The 17140-nt window shown below is 36.1% G+C and overlaps 1 protein-coding gene across 1 annotated transcript; it reads right to left on the minus strand.

Annotated features, from left to right (window-relative positions):
* Positions 1-8747: 8747 nt before the first annotated feature.
* Positions 8748-13160, minus strand: LOC131927624 (uncharacterized). The gene is made up of 4 exons (XM_059283339.1): positions 12808-13160; positions 12532-12555; positions 10769-11086; positions 8748-9291 (listed from the first exon to the last, which is right to left on the minus strand). The coding sequence occupies exons 1-4, from the start codon at positions 12854-12856 to the stop codon at positions 9221-9223; spliced, it is 462 nt and encodes a 153-aa protein (XP_059139322.1). The 5' UTR covers positions 12857-13160; the 3' UTR covers positions 8748-9220.
* Positions 13161-17140: the final 3980 nt, after the last annotated feature.

Below are 17140 nucleotides of genomic sequence, written 5' to 3' on the forward strand. Positions count from 1 at the left end.
CACGTTTGCGTTTACACGTTTGCGTTTACACGTTTGCGTTTACACGTTTGCGTTTACACGTTTGCGTTTACACGTTTGCGTTTACACGTTTGCGTTTACACGTTTGCGTTTACACGTTTGCGTTTACACGCTTGCGTTTACACGCTTGCGTTTACACGCTTGCGTTTACACGCTTGCGTTTACACGCTTGCGTTTACACGCTTACACGCTTACCTTTACCTTTACCTTTACCTTTACCTTTACCTTTACCTTTACCTTTACCTTTACCTTTACCTTTACCTTTACCTTTACCTTTACCTTTACCTTTACCTTTACCTTTACCTTTACCTTTACCTTTACCTTTACCTTTACCTTTACGTTTCCGTTTGCGTTTCCGTTTGCGGTTCCGTTTGCGGTTGCGGTCGCGGTCGCGTTTACGTTTACGTTTACGTTTACGTTTACGTTTACGTTTACGTTTACGTTTACGTTTACGTTTACGTTTACGTTTACGTTTACGTTTACGTTTACGTTTACGTTTACGTTTACGTTTACGTTTACGTTTACGTTTACGTTTACGTTTACGTTTACGTTTACGTTTACGTTTACGTTTACGTTTACGTTTACGTTTACGTTTACGTTTACGTTTACGTTTACGTTTACGTTTACGTTTACGTTTACGTTTACGTTTACGTTTACGTTTACGTTTACGTATACGTATACGTATACGTATACGTATACGTATACGTATACATATACATATACATATACATATACATATACATATACATATACATATACATATACATATACATATACATATACATATACATATATATATATATATATACATATATATATACATATATATATATATATATATATATATATATATATATATATATATATATATATATATATGTGTGTGTGTGTGTGTGTGTGTGTGTTTGAGTATATGTATGTGTATGTGTGTGTAAGCATGTGTTTAAGTATGTGTGTATATGTGTGTTATAATATTAGGAAAAAATGAAGATAGTTTTTAAAACGGTTATGGTATACTTAACTTTAATCATTCACTCGTATAAATATAACGAGCCTCCAGCTATGGAACCAGCTGGGGGTCTCGTGGAAAATCTCACCGCGTGCCACTGATACTTTCACAACATAATCGTGTTTGGTATAAACAACCTTACACTGTACATTGAACGGCATCTGTGACTGAATGTTGTGAATGTGGGAAGGGGACGAATGTTGTTTGTACGTAGCAACTTGTCCGGTCCCCTAGTGCTTACCAGTTGCATCTTGTGCTGGGGTCATATTGCGGTTTGTACAGGTTTGTGTACGGGTTTGAAAGGTGTGTTACAACGTGGTTTGTTCGCACCAGTCCAGTAATTGCAATTTACTAAATTAGTATACTTTTGCTCTGTAGGCGCCGGGTCCTAGATTTGTCTTTTACTTTTGTGTCATATAAATATATAGTTAACATTGGCTGTATTAATCGTGTGTAGATAGTGTAGATTTTACTTTATAAGTTTCGTACCGAGCCTTTGTTTTATTTTGTTATGCTTAGCTTTCCATTTCATAGTGGAACAAGGTATAACACAATTTAAAACCCAGTTCAAATGTAATAATCCAATATAATTTTCAAATACAACAGAGAAACAGGGAACATTGACGAAAACACTGACTACATGCTACCCTAAGTTGACGATACCACACACTGCTTACACACTCGAGTTCACACACTTGTCAGGGGAGGCGACTCTCACACCCAATCTCTCCGTGCCTACACGCTTTCGCTATGAACATCTAGGCCACGTCACACCTCCCCCCTAAAAAAAAGAGGTTTCTTATTTTTCTTTAAATTAAACAGCATTTCTAAGGTCTATCCTGCACAACTACTTAACATGTACAGTAAAAATTTTAACAAAATATTTATCTGACCTTTTACATGCTTTAAATCTCCCTATAAATAAATGATGGCGAGTAAAAATTATATATCTACAGTACAATGTTGGACGTACGCATGAATTAACTACTTATAGCTTTATACGTCTAGTCTATAAGTCAACAAGGTTTTTAAAAAAACATTTGTCATCAATAAAGCATTTGAATTGAATTACAATACATCAGAACAATGTTACTTCCCTTTCGTTTTATGAAGTGAGATATGTTGAAATAAATCTAGTCAATGATGACAATGAAAACTAGAAGCTATTCATATAATACAAGTTCGTACACCACTCTAATTTTGGTACAGTATTCTGGCTCTGGATGTCGATCTGGATCTCGCTCTGACTTTGGCTCTCGCTCTGGCTTTGGTTTTGGCTCTGGCTTTGGTTTTGGCTCTGGCTTTGGCTCCGGCTTTGGCTCTGGTTTTGGCTCCGGCTCTGGCTCTGGCTCTGGTTTCGGCTCTGGCTCTGGCTCTGGTTTTGGCTCTGGCTCTGGTTTTGGCTCTGGCTCTGGTTTTGGCTCTGGCTCTGGCTCTGGCTCTGGCTCTGGCTCTGGTTTTGGCTCTGGCTCTGGTTTTGGCTCTGGCACGGGCTCTGGCACGGGCTCTGGCACGGGCTCTGGCACGGGCTCTGGCACGGGCTCTGGCTCTGACTTTGGCTCTGGCACTGGCTCTGGCACTGGCTCTGGCACTGGCTCTGGCACTGGCTCTGGCTCTGACGTTGGCTCTGGCTCTTCTGCTCAGCTCTGGCTCTGGAGTCCAAACATTTTGTTTCGATCCTGCTATCTTGACATCACAGTCTTTAACTATAATTAAAGTCTCATTAGTATCTTTAAAAAGACTATGAACTTGATACTGGATTAAAGTTACCTTCTGCTCAGCTGCCCTTGACCTAGTTCTCCACTCTGTTGACTTGTTGCCTAGATTGCGTGTCTGGTTGACTAGGTCTTCTGCAAGTGGGACAGTAGCTAGAGCTTTCATGTTGGTGGCGACGCAATGATTTGCTTCTGATGTGCTCAAGGACTGAGATGCTAATATTGTAGCTCTAAAATTTGATAACTTACTTGCTATGCTAATGTAGTCCACTTTGTAGCCAGCAAGTTCTCTCAACTTCTCTCCTAGCTTTATCACTGTATTTTTAATGTCCTTATTTATGGCCATGATGTCTGCAGCCCTGTTCACAAGTTTTGTGGCTGTTGATACGAAGTCTTTTCACGTCGGCGATGACTGCTGCCGTTAATACTAGATGTTTTCTAGTCGGCTGTAACGATGCCGTTGATACGAGATAGTTTCTAGTCGGCTGTAACGCTGCCGTTAATACTAGATAGTTTCTAGTCGGCTGTAACGATGCCGTTAATACTAGAAATTTTCCCGTCGGTTGTGACACTGCCGTTGATACTAGAAATTTTCCAGTCGGTTGTGACGCTGCCGTTGATACTAGACACTTCCCAGTCGGCTGTAACGATGCCGTTAATACTAGATGTTTTCTAGTCGGCTGTAACGATGCCGTTAATACTAGCAAGTTTCTAGTCGGTTGTGACGCTGCTGTTGATACTAGACATTTTCAAGTCGGTTGTGACGCTGCTGTTGACATTCGATATTTTCATGTCGGCTCTAACGCTGCTGTTGATACTGGATATTTTCCTTTTTGTCTAGGGTAAAACTTCTCAAAAATCTTGTTGTGTTCAAATCCCGGACTTAAGCCCTCACTTGTTATGCTTAGCTTTCCATTTCATAGTGGAACAAGGTATAACACAATTTAAAACCCAGTTCAAATGTAATAATCCAATATAATTTTCAAATACAACAGAGAAACAGGGAACATTGACGAAAACACTGACTACATGCTACCCTAAGTTGACGATACCACACACTGCTTACACACTCGAGTTCACACACTTGTCAGGGGAGGCGACTCTCACACCCAATCTCTCCGTGCCTACACGCTTTCGCTATGAACATCTAGGCCACGTCACAATTTATTGTTGTTTTTTCTAACCCGTTTAATGTTGTTTATTTTCTATGTTGCCCTACGCACAGAATAACACATAAAGTCTTGCCTGTGTGGCCGCTTTGCTGTATGTAAACGCTTATAAGACAACTGAGATTATAGGCGTCAGAGTTAACGACACTAATTGTAAGCCGAATTTTCTTTATAATCCTTTAAACAAAACCAATAAAACATGGATATTTTGATCTAGTACGTAGTTTACACTATTCTGACCAATGTTAGTCTTGTAAATATTAGTTACATGTATAAGGTTAATTTTAGAATTTTTAAAGTGAAAACATAATGCAGCGAATGATAAGTTGGTCTGTAAAATGATTAAGAAATACAATAGAAAGACATAACAAAAACGACATACATTACCTGTGCTTAGCGACGTCATAATATAACTGGACATTTTAATATAACTTAACAATAAAATACAGAAACAGTTAGATACTTACTTTAACTCCTGTGACAAGTTTTATTGATGATTTGCTCGTTATCTGGCTATGGTTTTTATATCGACAGATGCAGGAAGGTAATAATAATTCAATCAAATAATTTTAGGTCAGACACCACACAATTTCGACATCATTGAATAATAACCCAAGCAATCAATGGAAATTGTGTTAAAATGACAAGCCATTTTATTTGCCGAACATGAAAGAACTTAAAAGCTCCCCGTCCCTCATCAATTAGTTTCAGGAAATAAATCACTGAATCTTAACAAAACAGGCTAAAAAACCCCACTTACTTCAAAGTGTGTTTGTATGAGTGATCGGTCTAATTGCTTACAAATGGCGCTTTAATCCAAACTTTTTAAGAAGGCAGGAAGTAAACTTCGAGTCAAACAATGTTTAACATGAGCTCTCTCTAAAATAATAAATCTGTTTCTGATGGATCTTACTGAGCCTATAAAATACGACCGGTTAGTATATTACATCAATTTGTTCCCTGTTCCTACAAGTAAAGCCTCACCAAATTTCATTTTTTTTTGCATGTAATAACATTTTTGGTTGGGTGGTCTCCTTGCCAGTTGCGTGGCCATTCCTCAGATCTGGGTTGGTTTTAACCCAGACTAACTGGATATGGATCGAGATGTACAGGTGGTCCTGCCATGGGGCGGCCACTTAGTGGGTAGCGCAAGATCTAACCTATCGACTAGTGGCTTCCACACTTAAGAGGTTCTTTCCTGGGTCCAGGGGCCCGGTGTGGGAGAGAATGTTTTTGTATACATTTCTCTTGATAAATTATGTATTGCTTAATTTGCAATCCAGTGCAGGAGTTGGCGTTGTCGAGTCGTTAAAGCTCATGGTTACTAAACCGAAAATTCGCGAGTGCCCTCGGGGAGATAAGGTTCATTAACTGGGGACAGACACTCTTCTATGAGAGACAACTATAAAATCAAACAACAGCAGCCTTGTTTGTTCTTGGTTGGACAAAGGCTAAGGAAGCAAATCGAAAAAGAAAAAAAAAATTCATTAAAAACGTTTTAATAACAAGCTTTTATGTACTAATGTACTAAAAGGTAGAAAATAAATTATAGACTAATATTTAAATAACTATAAAGAAAAGAAATTTTTTTTATAAAAAAAGTTTATAAAAAACGTTTTAATAACAAGCTTTTATGTAATGATGCACTAAAAAGTAGAAAATAAATTATACACTACTATTTAAATTACTATAAAGAAAAGCGTGGGTCACTTTAGTACTTTAGTACCTATTGGATACCTTTACTAATATTTGAGAAGAGACCCACGCTTTTCTTTATAGTAATTTAAATAGTAGTGTATAATTTATTTTCTATTTTTTAGTGCATCATTACATAAAAGCTTGTTATGAAAACGTTTTTTATGAAAAAAAATTTCAGTACTTTACATGTTTTATTTACAACAGTGTTACATGACTAAAAACCATTGCGCGTATATTGAACGTGATGGCGCAGCTATTAAACCTGATGGCGCAGCTATTGAACGTGATGACGCGTGTGGTGTGGTTGGATAGACATGCCTACTAATTCGGTCCAAATTTTAATTAATCATAAAAAATTAATTAGGCATCCAATTAAGTCAAATTTAATTTCAGATTGCATTGTCTTCATGTCTTGACCCACGTGCCAAATGTGAATCGTATCGGTCAAGTAGAAGTGTCCGAATTTTCACTCCGGCGTTTCGGACTGACGACTGACGAGGAAGTGAGTTAAATAAAAGCTTGTAAAAAAAAATTCATAAAAAACGTTTTAATAACAAGTTTTTATGTAATAATGCACTAAAAAGTAGAAAATAAATTATAGACTACTATTAAAATAACTATAAAGAAAAGCGTGGGTCACTTTAGTATCTATTAGATACGTTTACTAATGTTAAGAAAGACACCCACGCTTTTCTTTATAGTTATTTAAATAGTAGTCTATAATTTATTTTCTACTTTTTAGCGCATTAGTACATAAAAGCTTGTTATTAAAACGTTTTATATGAATTTTTTTTCAGTACTTTACATGTTTTATTTACAATGCAGTTACATGACTAAAAACCATTGCGCGCCTATTGAACGTGATGGCGCAGCCTTTTAACGTGACGGCGCAGCTATTGAACGTGATGACGCGTGTGGTGTGGTTGGATAGACATGCCTACTAATTCGGTCCAAATTTTAATTAATTCATAAAAAATTAATTAGGCATCCAATTAAGTCAAATTTAGTTTCAGATTGCATTGTCTTCATATCTTGACCCACGTGCCAACTGTGAATCGTATCGGTCAAGTAGAACTGTCCGAATTTTCGCTCCGGCGTTTCGATCTAGACAGATAGACAGACAGACAGAGGAAGTGAGTTAAATAAAAGCTTGTAAAACAGGCTGAAATCCCAGTCAATGGACTCAATGGCGCATAACTTTCTTTAAAAAGGAGGAGGGGGGGGGGGGACTCTGCCATGTTTCCGTTGCAATCCAAGGGAGTGGTATCTTACTTTTAAGCTTGATGTTGTCATGTTTCGAGGTATGGAAGGCAAGAAGTTCTACAAAATAAATAAGAAAAACGAATAAAACTAAAGATACTATATTGTGACTTTACGAGCAAGCAATGGAGGAGATTAAAGTACACATGGTCCGAGACCACGTGAAGGTTGCAGCTTCAAGTAAAAAAAAGCTGGCGCGGGTAACGAGCAGACCCTTTTTGTTCCTGATGTATCTTCTTATCTCCGATACTTGGCGCTATAAAGCTTGGAACAGATAACAAAATTATATCACACGATAGATAACTCTATTCAAAAACAGAAGGGGAGATAACTAGCTAGATGTGATCATCAGATGAGCCGAACTGTGGTTCCAGTGTTTCTTCCAGACTTTTTTCTCCGGGGGGGCACTTGAAATCTTCGGGGGGGGGGGCGGTAAACTTTCTTCGGGGGGGCGGACACTGATAAAAGTATATATTTTCTATATAAATTATATAAATTTCATTTCATTCGGGGGGGGGGGCGGTAAAAATTTTTCGGGGGGGCTTCGCCCCCCCCCCCCCCCCCCCCCCCGAAGAGATGCCTGGAAGAAACTCTGTGTGGTTCATGCTGAACGTTGTTTGATCACTGTTGTTTGCCCGAGTCTCGACTACGCAGAAGGGGCAAACAACTGTCTTTTAGAGATTTTTTAACACATTTTTTTTCTCTAAACCTGTATAGATCTAGTGTCAGCTTCATTTAGAACAAAATACTAAAGGTGGAAAAAACAACAAATATAGAAATTATATAAACCATTGTTCAAATGCAGTGAAAATAATAAATAATTTTAGCTTTTATTAAAGACGAGATAAATGGCCCGTTGAGGGAGAGCAACAACTGGCACTGGGTTGATAGTGTTGTCTTTTTCTCTAAACCAAAAATAAAACCGAAATTAACCGGAAACGAACAATGCCATTTTTATCCAGAATCGGCACATTCATACTAAATGGTGGTCATACCCCTAAACCTTGAACCTAATCTCAAACTGGACAAAAGTCGCATTTTAGAGTTTCTTTTAGGTAACTCTCCAGGATAGTGAGGGGATGGGTGGGGAGGCAGAGACCCCCGAAAAAAGTCTACCACCCTCTATAATAACGACAAAAATGTTTATAGAAATATATATTTTTATCAGAGTCCGACCCCTCCACAGAAAATTTAAACGACCCCCCCCCCGAAAATGTCAAGTACTGACACTGCTAAAAGTATATATTTTCTATATAAATTGTATTTCTTCGGGGGGGGGGGGAGTTGGAGTTCTTCCTAGGGGGTGGGGAGGCTTCGCTCCCTACCCGAAGAGATGCATGAAAGAAACTCTGCACATTTCCTACTAATTTTCCATGTGACGTCACGTTTCGTTTTCCGAATGATTATGAATATTTTTACTTTCCTTGTGTTTTCCCTATAGTGTTACGAAACAAATAGAGTGACAGACAGCGAAACTATTTGTACGTTTTCTTTTTTTCATTGCATTTAAAAGCTTGTTATTATAAAAGTTGTTTACATTTGTTTTATTACAAATATGACAATTTGAAAACAATGGGAGGTAACAAGATCTGTGATCTGTTTGCCATCGTTTGTTAACTGTCGTCGTAGACAACTACTCTCAACGGGGGGCGGGGGGGGGGGGCGGGGGGAAGAGGAGGTGGAAAGTGTGGATAGAGAGGGAATGGGCAATAAGCGCCTGTCATGAGCTACCTTCAGTGGCAGCATTGTTAGCGTCCGATTCATTAATTAAATAGAACTTTCTAATTGCAAGCTAAAAGATAGTAAAACAAATTTATTTTCTTTTATAAAGCTTAAGTCGCTAAAATATATAAAAGAGCTGATGATGCCTTGGGTGTATCCAGCTGTTATGAGTTCCTGATTCACTTTTAGGAAACAAAGACGTTAAAGCGATGTGTTGACCACATTATCCCTTCGTGCTTAGTGCATTGAAACAGATTTCTATTCTGTCGCCCGTGTCTTGGGCACGAACGGGAAATCAACAAACGACATGCTTATGTTTTGTGCTTTTTTTTTTTTGCTTTTAAGTATTTAATTTTCTTTGTCAACATCACCATTCCATCAAAATGTGTTATCAATCTCAGTTCTTGGATGTGTACTTTCTGTGTATTACCATTTTGTAATATGCTCCTAATTATAGTAACAAAGGTCATTGCGATAAAAGTCATATTAAATTTAAAAATTATCATAAAAAAGTCCAATGCGATGTATAATAGAAATTAAAATACAAAAAAAACTATTATTTTATGCACTTATATGTTGGTTATATAAAAGTTTTAGACCGTTAAGAAAAATCTCGCTTAGGTTGAAGATCAGGACAGGACTGTCCTACCCAGGACCAGAGACGTCAACAACAGGACATTCCAGATCACTGCGTTGCTACCTAAAATCAGAGTGAATAAATAAAAGAAATGTATAAAATAAACAAGAACTAAAGAACACCAAAACTGCTTTAAATGATTTCTTCTATATACCCAAAAAGTAATTTCGGCCATTTATAAAGAGTCTCCCAGCGTAAAAGCGTTTGTTGTCTCTCAATAGATCTCACGATCCAAGATATAAAATATAACAGAATCATTCATGGCTCATCGGTTCTTCACGCACTATCCAGCGATGGGGTGGGGTGGAGGGGGCGTGTCTAGCCCCAAGCGTTGTACCCAGTGTTGTGTTGTAGGCTATTATCATAAGGCAATAAACTTGTGTAAGCTACAATTTGAGTAGAGAAAGACATTGTTTTGAAGTGAGAAGACCGGCTAACAAACAAAACTTGATCTGGTTTGAAAATAGCTGTTCTGAGAATACCGCTCGATTGATAGGATGTGTAATACTTAATAGTCATACATTCATTACCTGTTGTATACATATTTTCTGCTTACATAGAAACATTCTGTCTAAAACTTACAACATAAATCAAAGCGTATTTTATTAGACAAATGGTTCTACCACATATAACAAGACGTTTTTTTCTGTTTTCTATAAGAGAAAACACGCCGTGCCTTTTCCCGCTCTTCTTTTCACGTTTTCTCAACTTTGCATTTTTACTCAAAATTCAACATTCAAATCGCTAAGGCTTTGGAACCCTTTGTCATACAAGAATAAAACATTCCACGTGCATTCAGCATGATACCATATACAAAACTACGTTTGTACATTAAGTTTGCTACAATACTTTAGGAAATATTGATATTTTTTTGCACATACATTTACGTAAAAATTTGTATTAAAAATTGAGTACAAGCTATCGCAATGAGTAAACGTAGAAATGTATAGTTTGGTTTGTGAAACCTAAATCTTTCATCTGCTTTTTAAAATCTCTTATGGGAACAAAGCCTTAGCGATTTGAAAAGGTGTTAGTTTTCACACCTTTTCCCGGTTTCCATGACAACCAGTACTGCTATTGACGGCTATATATTATTTTTGTCTATAGTTTAACAACTATAATTATATGAACTTATTAAACAACCAGAAATGTGTTAAATAAAAAAAAAATTTATCCGTGGTGCCTGTCCTTAAAGTTGAATACTCATGAAACAAAACTATTCCAAACTTTAGTTGAACGAGCGGCAAGAGAACATAATGTACACTGCAATCCTTAGACCACCTCAAGTTTTTTTTTCAATAATCGTCAATGCCTAATTAGTATGTAATAAACTTAATGAGTCTGTAATGCAAAAAAAAAGTTACAAGGAGTTTAAAAGGAGAAAAAAAAAGAGATTTTAGTAAAAAAAAAATCAACATAAAAAGATTATAGTTTTACAGTACCCAAAATAATTTCAGGTGAATTATTTTCAATTGAAAAAATGCAGCTAAACCTCAAATTAAAAACACAAGGTAAACTAATTTCTCGTCAAATGATTTACCTGAGTTAAAGACGAAAGAAGTTGTCAATGTGTATAGCCCAGTCACATGATATGCAGAGCAAACACATGCAATAGTATGAATGGTGCTGTTGTAGGTGATTTCAAACTCTGCGATGTATGAGTTGATTGTTACTTTACCAGCCACTCCATCAAATGCACATTGCAGGGTGATACTTAACACTTTTGGATTGCCACCTTCAACAGTACATTCGCCGTTTACCATAGTTTTGGATTTGTCGAGCCTCAATATTTGTCCATTTCTCACTGTTTTGTTGTTTACTGTGACTACTGGTGGAAGGTCGGGAGGGTAAAAGGTAACTGGAATGAAATGTTGAGATTTAAAAATTTAAACTTTGTAAAAATAAAACGGGAGTGATTTCCCCTAAACTTGTCTGTATATTCTTATATAACAGTAACGGGAAAGGTACTTCCAGTCCGATCGCGCTTAAGAAATAAATTTTTAATTATTTTCTTAAAATACTTAAATTTTCAAAATAGAATAGAACCGAGTAGGAAAAAAATGCGCAACAATTAAACGACATCAGCATGTGTATAATAAAGCGGAAAATTTCTACAAAAAGCACTATGAACAAACAAAAGCACAACAGTGGATGCAAGTAAAGTAAAAACTTGTTAAAAAAAATCTTAATCAATGCAAAATTTAACGAAAACAAAATGGAATATTATGTTAAAATGTTTAATGTTTCGAATTCGGGCCGTCTAAACGGCTCAACCCACACGCTTATCTACTCCACCTCTGCTGTACGTATTTCATTACTTCTCCCATTCATTAACAATTAATAATTTTTTTAACCTGAAAATTGTATTTGATCAACTGCATTCCTAATCATAATGCCTTTTCCACCCAAACACGTTAGACAATCAATATCTATCTATTAACATTCTACTAAATTGGAGAAGTCTGTATATTTATCTTTTTTGTGTTTGTCTGTTTGGATAAATGAGAGCATCTGCACAAAGTGTAGAGCTGTAAAATGCGTAATTATGTAGAGAATAATCTACTTTTTTTTACCAAACTGTTAAATACAAAATTATTTAAAGACGTAAATAATTTATTGATATATTCATCGGTAGAAACGCCAGTTAATTATAAAAGCTCACAACAATTACTTTATAGTGACGTCACTAGATTAATTTAATGATTGTTCGCAACAAACAAAGAAACATGGCGGCTTCCATGGAAGATCATGAAGCCCATATAAAAGTTTAACGCATAAAAACGATACATAATTGAGTTTGTCTATTAAACTAATTTAGTCATTAAATGTTTGAAATAAATCTGCTTTTTGGCTTCACAGATCATCTAGTACGAAAATACAAGGAATTTATCTCAATCTAAATCTATATCTACGGATAAACTGGACTTAAGCCAGCCGTAGATTGTAGATCTAGATCTCGATCTAGATTCTAGATCTAAGCGAATAATGAGTTTCTATACTAAACTATTTCAGGCCATAATTATTTTATATAAATCTATGTTTATTTAGCAATAGAATTGGCTAAACTAAAATATATAATTAAATATTAAATACTATTTGGTAATTTAATTAAATTAATATTATACGATGCTAAGTAAATTACCCAAATAAATTTTGCTCTTCGTTGTACATACCCAGCTAGCCGAGATGATAGTGTAACACTAACAGTTACCATGCAGGTGGTACAGATTCGAGACTAGTCTAGTCTAAACATGAAAAAGTAGATCAGGACAGTGCGGACAATAAGGCTTTTATTAGTCTTACCTTCAGCTGACGAAACAGCTACACCTTAAAAGAATGTAAAAAATTTTTTAGTCAAGACCTTATACTATAAAAACATTTTGTTTACAAGAACATTCCTCTAAAAGAAACACATTTAGGTTAGGTTACAATAGTTGTGTGTGTGTGTACGTTCGTGCGTACGTGCCTGTGTATATGTATGTGTGTGTGTGTGTGTTGACAGGCGGGTTGGTAAGCTCCATAGTTCCGATATGTATTCATAAGCAAAACCAACTAATTTCGGAAATAAAAACAACTTACTCGATATAAGAAAGAACGCCGCAGTAGTGCAAAATAAGTTCAGATGCATTATAATGTTTCTCTTTGTACACAAACCGGACAGATTAAATAGTTGTTAAGAAATATATATAAAAAATTTACAAATCTTGTTAATAAATAAATAGTTGCTATTTTTTTAGCACATTTTACTTCACGAGATTGAATTCTGTTCAATACTTCTGTTTTGTTGTGTCGAGATGTCAAGAAATGTTAGGAGTCACTTTACAGTTTAATATGCAGCTGACGCCGTAGTCTGTCTATGAAAAACAGCAACTGCTGGGTTTAAGTCCCACCTACACTCAATCTTCCCAACCGCGTTTAAGCTTTGGCCTTGCAACAATTATTGTTAAAAAACACTTTAAAAGTTATAGTTAGATATGTCGATACAGGAAAAACCAGTTTTATCACTGGGGTAGAATTCACCAGGCACTTCAACTCAGCGTGTTGCCGTGCATAAAGGTAAGTTATTAAATTATAAATAAACAAGCCGTTGCCAGCTAGGCCTTGCTCCAGACATTTTTAGCCATGTCTAAATTTAAATGTTAAAGCCGATATCTTTTTTTTGGTTACAAAATGTTTTAAGAAAAGTTAAAGAAAATCACACAATGTTTAGCTCAAACAGCAACAGCAGTTAAAAATTAACATAGACATCAACTACCATTCCTTATTATCACGGTTAGTTACACAAATATAATAAGCATCAATGTCAAACCATTTAACAGAAAACCGCTTGTTACTTACTTTTCCTCTCCAACCCAATACGATACAATTAAAATACACAAACATAAAATATCGAAATGGTATCATGTATTATTATAGCTTTTTACAACGTCATACCAAACAATTGCAAAACGTTAATCTAATGTTTACTAAAAACAATTAGTTAAAAAATAAAAGAAATTGTAATAGATCATTGTACACACAGCATACTCTATATCTGTTACAAAAATAAAAACCACCAGTACGTATTAATTGTTTAATAATATGCCCATAATTATCAATAATATAAATACCTAACTCAAAATAAGCATATAACTAAAATTCAACCTTAATTTTATCTATGGCATGCTTTACCTGGGTGTAACACGTTGCTCACCCCTACACTAGCCTAAACCTGGTCATTAGCTCCGACATCAATCACCTCCTCTCAAATACTACCTTCTTTTATTACTCCACTATAAAATATACTAGGCATGCTGCCCAGCTTCGCTTAGGCTTTCGAAAACATTGAGAATTTGAATGCTTAATTAATTCGCCCGAAGGTCGGTCTACGACCTCAAGAGTTATGAAGAGGTTCCTCCGTGGACATTTTTTTTTTATTTATAGCTCATATAAGGTACCGGTCAGTCGAGGTCAGTTTTGACCCCCACATCAGACTTTTCGGCCAACCGGCCCCCGTGTTCTGTCGCACCAAGGCAAGATCATGCCAAATTTGAAGCGCCTGCGGCGCCGGGAAGTGCCCTATCGGACAACCGACAATCTAGATCTAGATCTAGATTCCTAAAAGAATTTTTTTTTTTAAGTTTAGCCCGAGCATAATAAAAAAGAATACATTAACCAAGTTGACTTGCTGTGTCTCGAACCCGCACCACCTGCGTGGTTTAATGTACACTAACATCTCCGCTATTTAGGCACCTTATAATATACGGAGAATGAAACACGTATTTTAAAATCTTAACTTACGCGAATATGCCTATTCTTTCAAATTAATTTTTTTATCCCAAATTAGCCAGTTCCAAACAAAGATTTTGTATAAAATAAATAAGTCTTGAAATAGTTTAGTCCTAATATAGAAATTTATTTTTGGAATTGATTTTAGAGAAGTTAGAGTCTAAATCTAGATCTTAGCGTCTACGTCTAGATCTAGTTATTGCGTAGATTTAGATTTAGATTTAGTCTAGATCTAGAATCTCTAGATCTAGAATCCAAATACATAAAATAAATGTTATGAGTTTAGGCCGGAAAAATTGAATTGTATACATTTCATAGTGTACGTAGATCTAAATCAAATTTGAATGAAATAGTTCATTTCTTTTCATTCTAAACACGGCAGATGACGTCATTAGTTAATGTATAAGCAATAGTGACGTCACAGTTTTATGCGTTCTTTTTCACATATATTAATGCTTTTCCGGTTGCATAAATAATACTGTTTCTCTACATTCGAATACGCCTTTAATTTTTATTTTTCTTCTTTAACTAAAATTGTGGTTATACATTTAAAACATCTAACATATTATTTTCAACAAAAGTCCGTAAAAAGTTCTTCATATATCGCTGCCGATTCTGACGTGATGTCCGGCGAAAATTTTTTGCGGACAGAGAAAGAGAGAGAGAGATGTGCGAACGTGGGGATTTATATATTAGGATATTATACCCAATAACTATTCCTGTCCTTCCCCATAACCATCTCCAAATTCCTAACCCTTTCCTAACCAAAACCAAATGCTGTTCTTTAATCTTTATTCTGTCCATTCTCTTTATCCCATTATTTTCGTTAGTGTTATCAATGTGGTCGTCGTTAGCGTTTTATTTGTTTTGGGCCAATGTACCAGGAGCTGTTTTGTAGGGAGCCAAAATGTCGACAGTCCATTTGTCAGGAGCTGTTTTGCTTAGTCCTTTTGTCGGAATCTTTTGTGGGGACTCTTTTGACTAGGTCGTTATGTAGGGCACAGGTTTGTTTGGGTCGTTTCGTCACAGGCTGTTTTGGCGGTTCACCTGTGAAAGCATTCTAGTAATATGCCCCGCCATATCTCACCCGTTCCAACACCAACATAAATGTGTGTTATGCGTACATCCCATATAGGCTGCATCTACTTGTATATCAAAGTAAAATGTCTCGCAGTTGTAGAAAAAAAATTCATGGGATAGTTTACAGCTATGTAAAGCTATGTACTCGAGACCTAGTTTCATGATTTCTGAAGATTGCATAATCGGTAAACAGTGATGTGTAACTTTTATTTATAAGCATACACATTTTTATGATTTTTTCGAAAGGAGGTTTGACTAATTGTATACAGTAATTTTTAGCGCAATTTCCATTCTGACAATTGCGATTATTAATTCGTTATTTCTGGATGGATGGATGGATGAATGGATGTGTGTCCAAAGCTTTAAGTCGTATCTCCTCCTCAACGAAGCAATATCGAGGACTAGTTCCAAAAGCAAATATGTTAAGCAAGTTCCGAGGATGATTGTGGGCTAAAATAATTCCCGGAATTCCTTCTTGGATTTCCCGGAAAAGCCAAAAAAACCTCGAAAAAATGCAGTTTTTGGCCCATATCTCGGCAACCAGACGACTTAACGGCTTGAAACATTTACCAATAGATTCCTGCCATAATTTAGAACAATATTGCCGAAGAAAGTTTTCAAAAATATCCTTTCGTTCGGTCACAAAATTAAAAAAAAATTACATTATACATAATACACTACAGTACTATATAGCAATATATAGATATAGATCTATGGGGAAAGGGATGTGTCAAAATAATCTATTTTTCGCTGTCTTTTAGATTATTAAAACTACTTGTGTTGCATTATTTATTAGCTGAATATATGATTTATCTCGATTTTAAATTGTTATGGATAACATAAGGAAATAGCGCTTAAATTGTCACTACACTTTTTATTAACTTGTTTTATGATTTACGCATTATATCTAAATTAGAGTTAGATTTAGGGGAAGGGTCAGGACTTAGCCTGAGGGTTTAGGGATCAAGTGTTAGGGGAGAGGTGATGTATTTGGCAGTGTTTCTTCCAGACTTTTTTCTCCGGGGGGGGGGGGGCACTTGATATTTTCGGGGGGGGGGCGGTAGACTTTCTTCGTGGTGGCGGAGCCCCCTCCCCCCCCCCCCCCCCCCCCCCAAAGAGATGCCTGGAAGAAACTCTGTTTGCGGTTAAAAATGTGTGTTGAGAGTAGAGTTTTGGGGTTAGGGATAGGGTAGGATAGCATAAGAAATTAGTAATAAATATTTTAATAAGTGCAAATATTGAGTTATAAATGAATTAATGAAATTGGAATCTTTTTTGCAACAACCGTGAGAAAATATAAGCATGGTTTTTATATCTGCAACGGCCAATCGACTTATATAAGCACATTGCTTGCCTAGTCTACCATGGTCTGCAATAAGCACTAGAGTTTTCCACAACTTTCGCTCCTTATATAGAACTAGGAAATTATTTTATTTTTAGGATTGCCTTTCTAAAATAAAAGCATGATCTAGTTTAGACACACAAAAAAAACAGGGAAAAAAAATTGTTTAACACACAACAAATATCAGAGGCTTGTCCTAGGTTTAGACCTTATTTAATTGTT

This window comes from Physella acuta, unplaced genomic scaffold, assembly GCF_028476545.2.
Source record: "Physella acuta isolate Inbredline_101_S28 unplaced genomic scaffold, ASM2847654v3 ptg001425l, whole genome shotgun sequence".
Taxonomy (NCBI): Eukaryota; Metazoa; Mollusca; class Gastropoda; family Physidae; genus Physella; species Physella acuta.

Excerpts from the sequence above, each read along its gene's own strand:
- LOC131927624 (XM_059283339.1), bottom strand. The coding sequence starts at position 12,856 with ATGCATCTGAACTTATTTTGCACTACTGCGGCGTTCTTTCTTATATCG. Across the intron at positions 12,556-12,807 it reads GGCGTTCTTTCTTATATCGA|GTGTAGCTGTTTCGTCAGCT; the intron begins GTAAGTTGTTTT and ends CATTCTTTTAAG. Across the intron at positions 11,087-12,531 it reads AGCTGTTTCGTCAGCTGAAG|TTACCTTTTACCCTCCCGAC; the intron begins GTAAGACTAATA and ends ATTTCATTCCAG.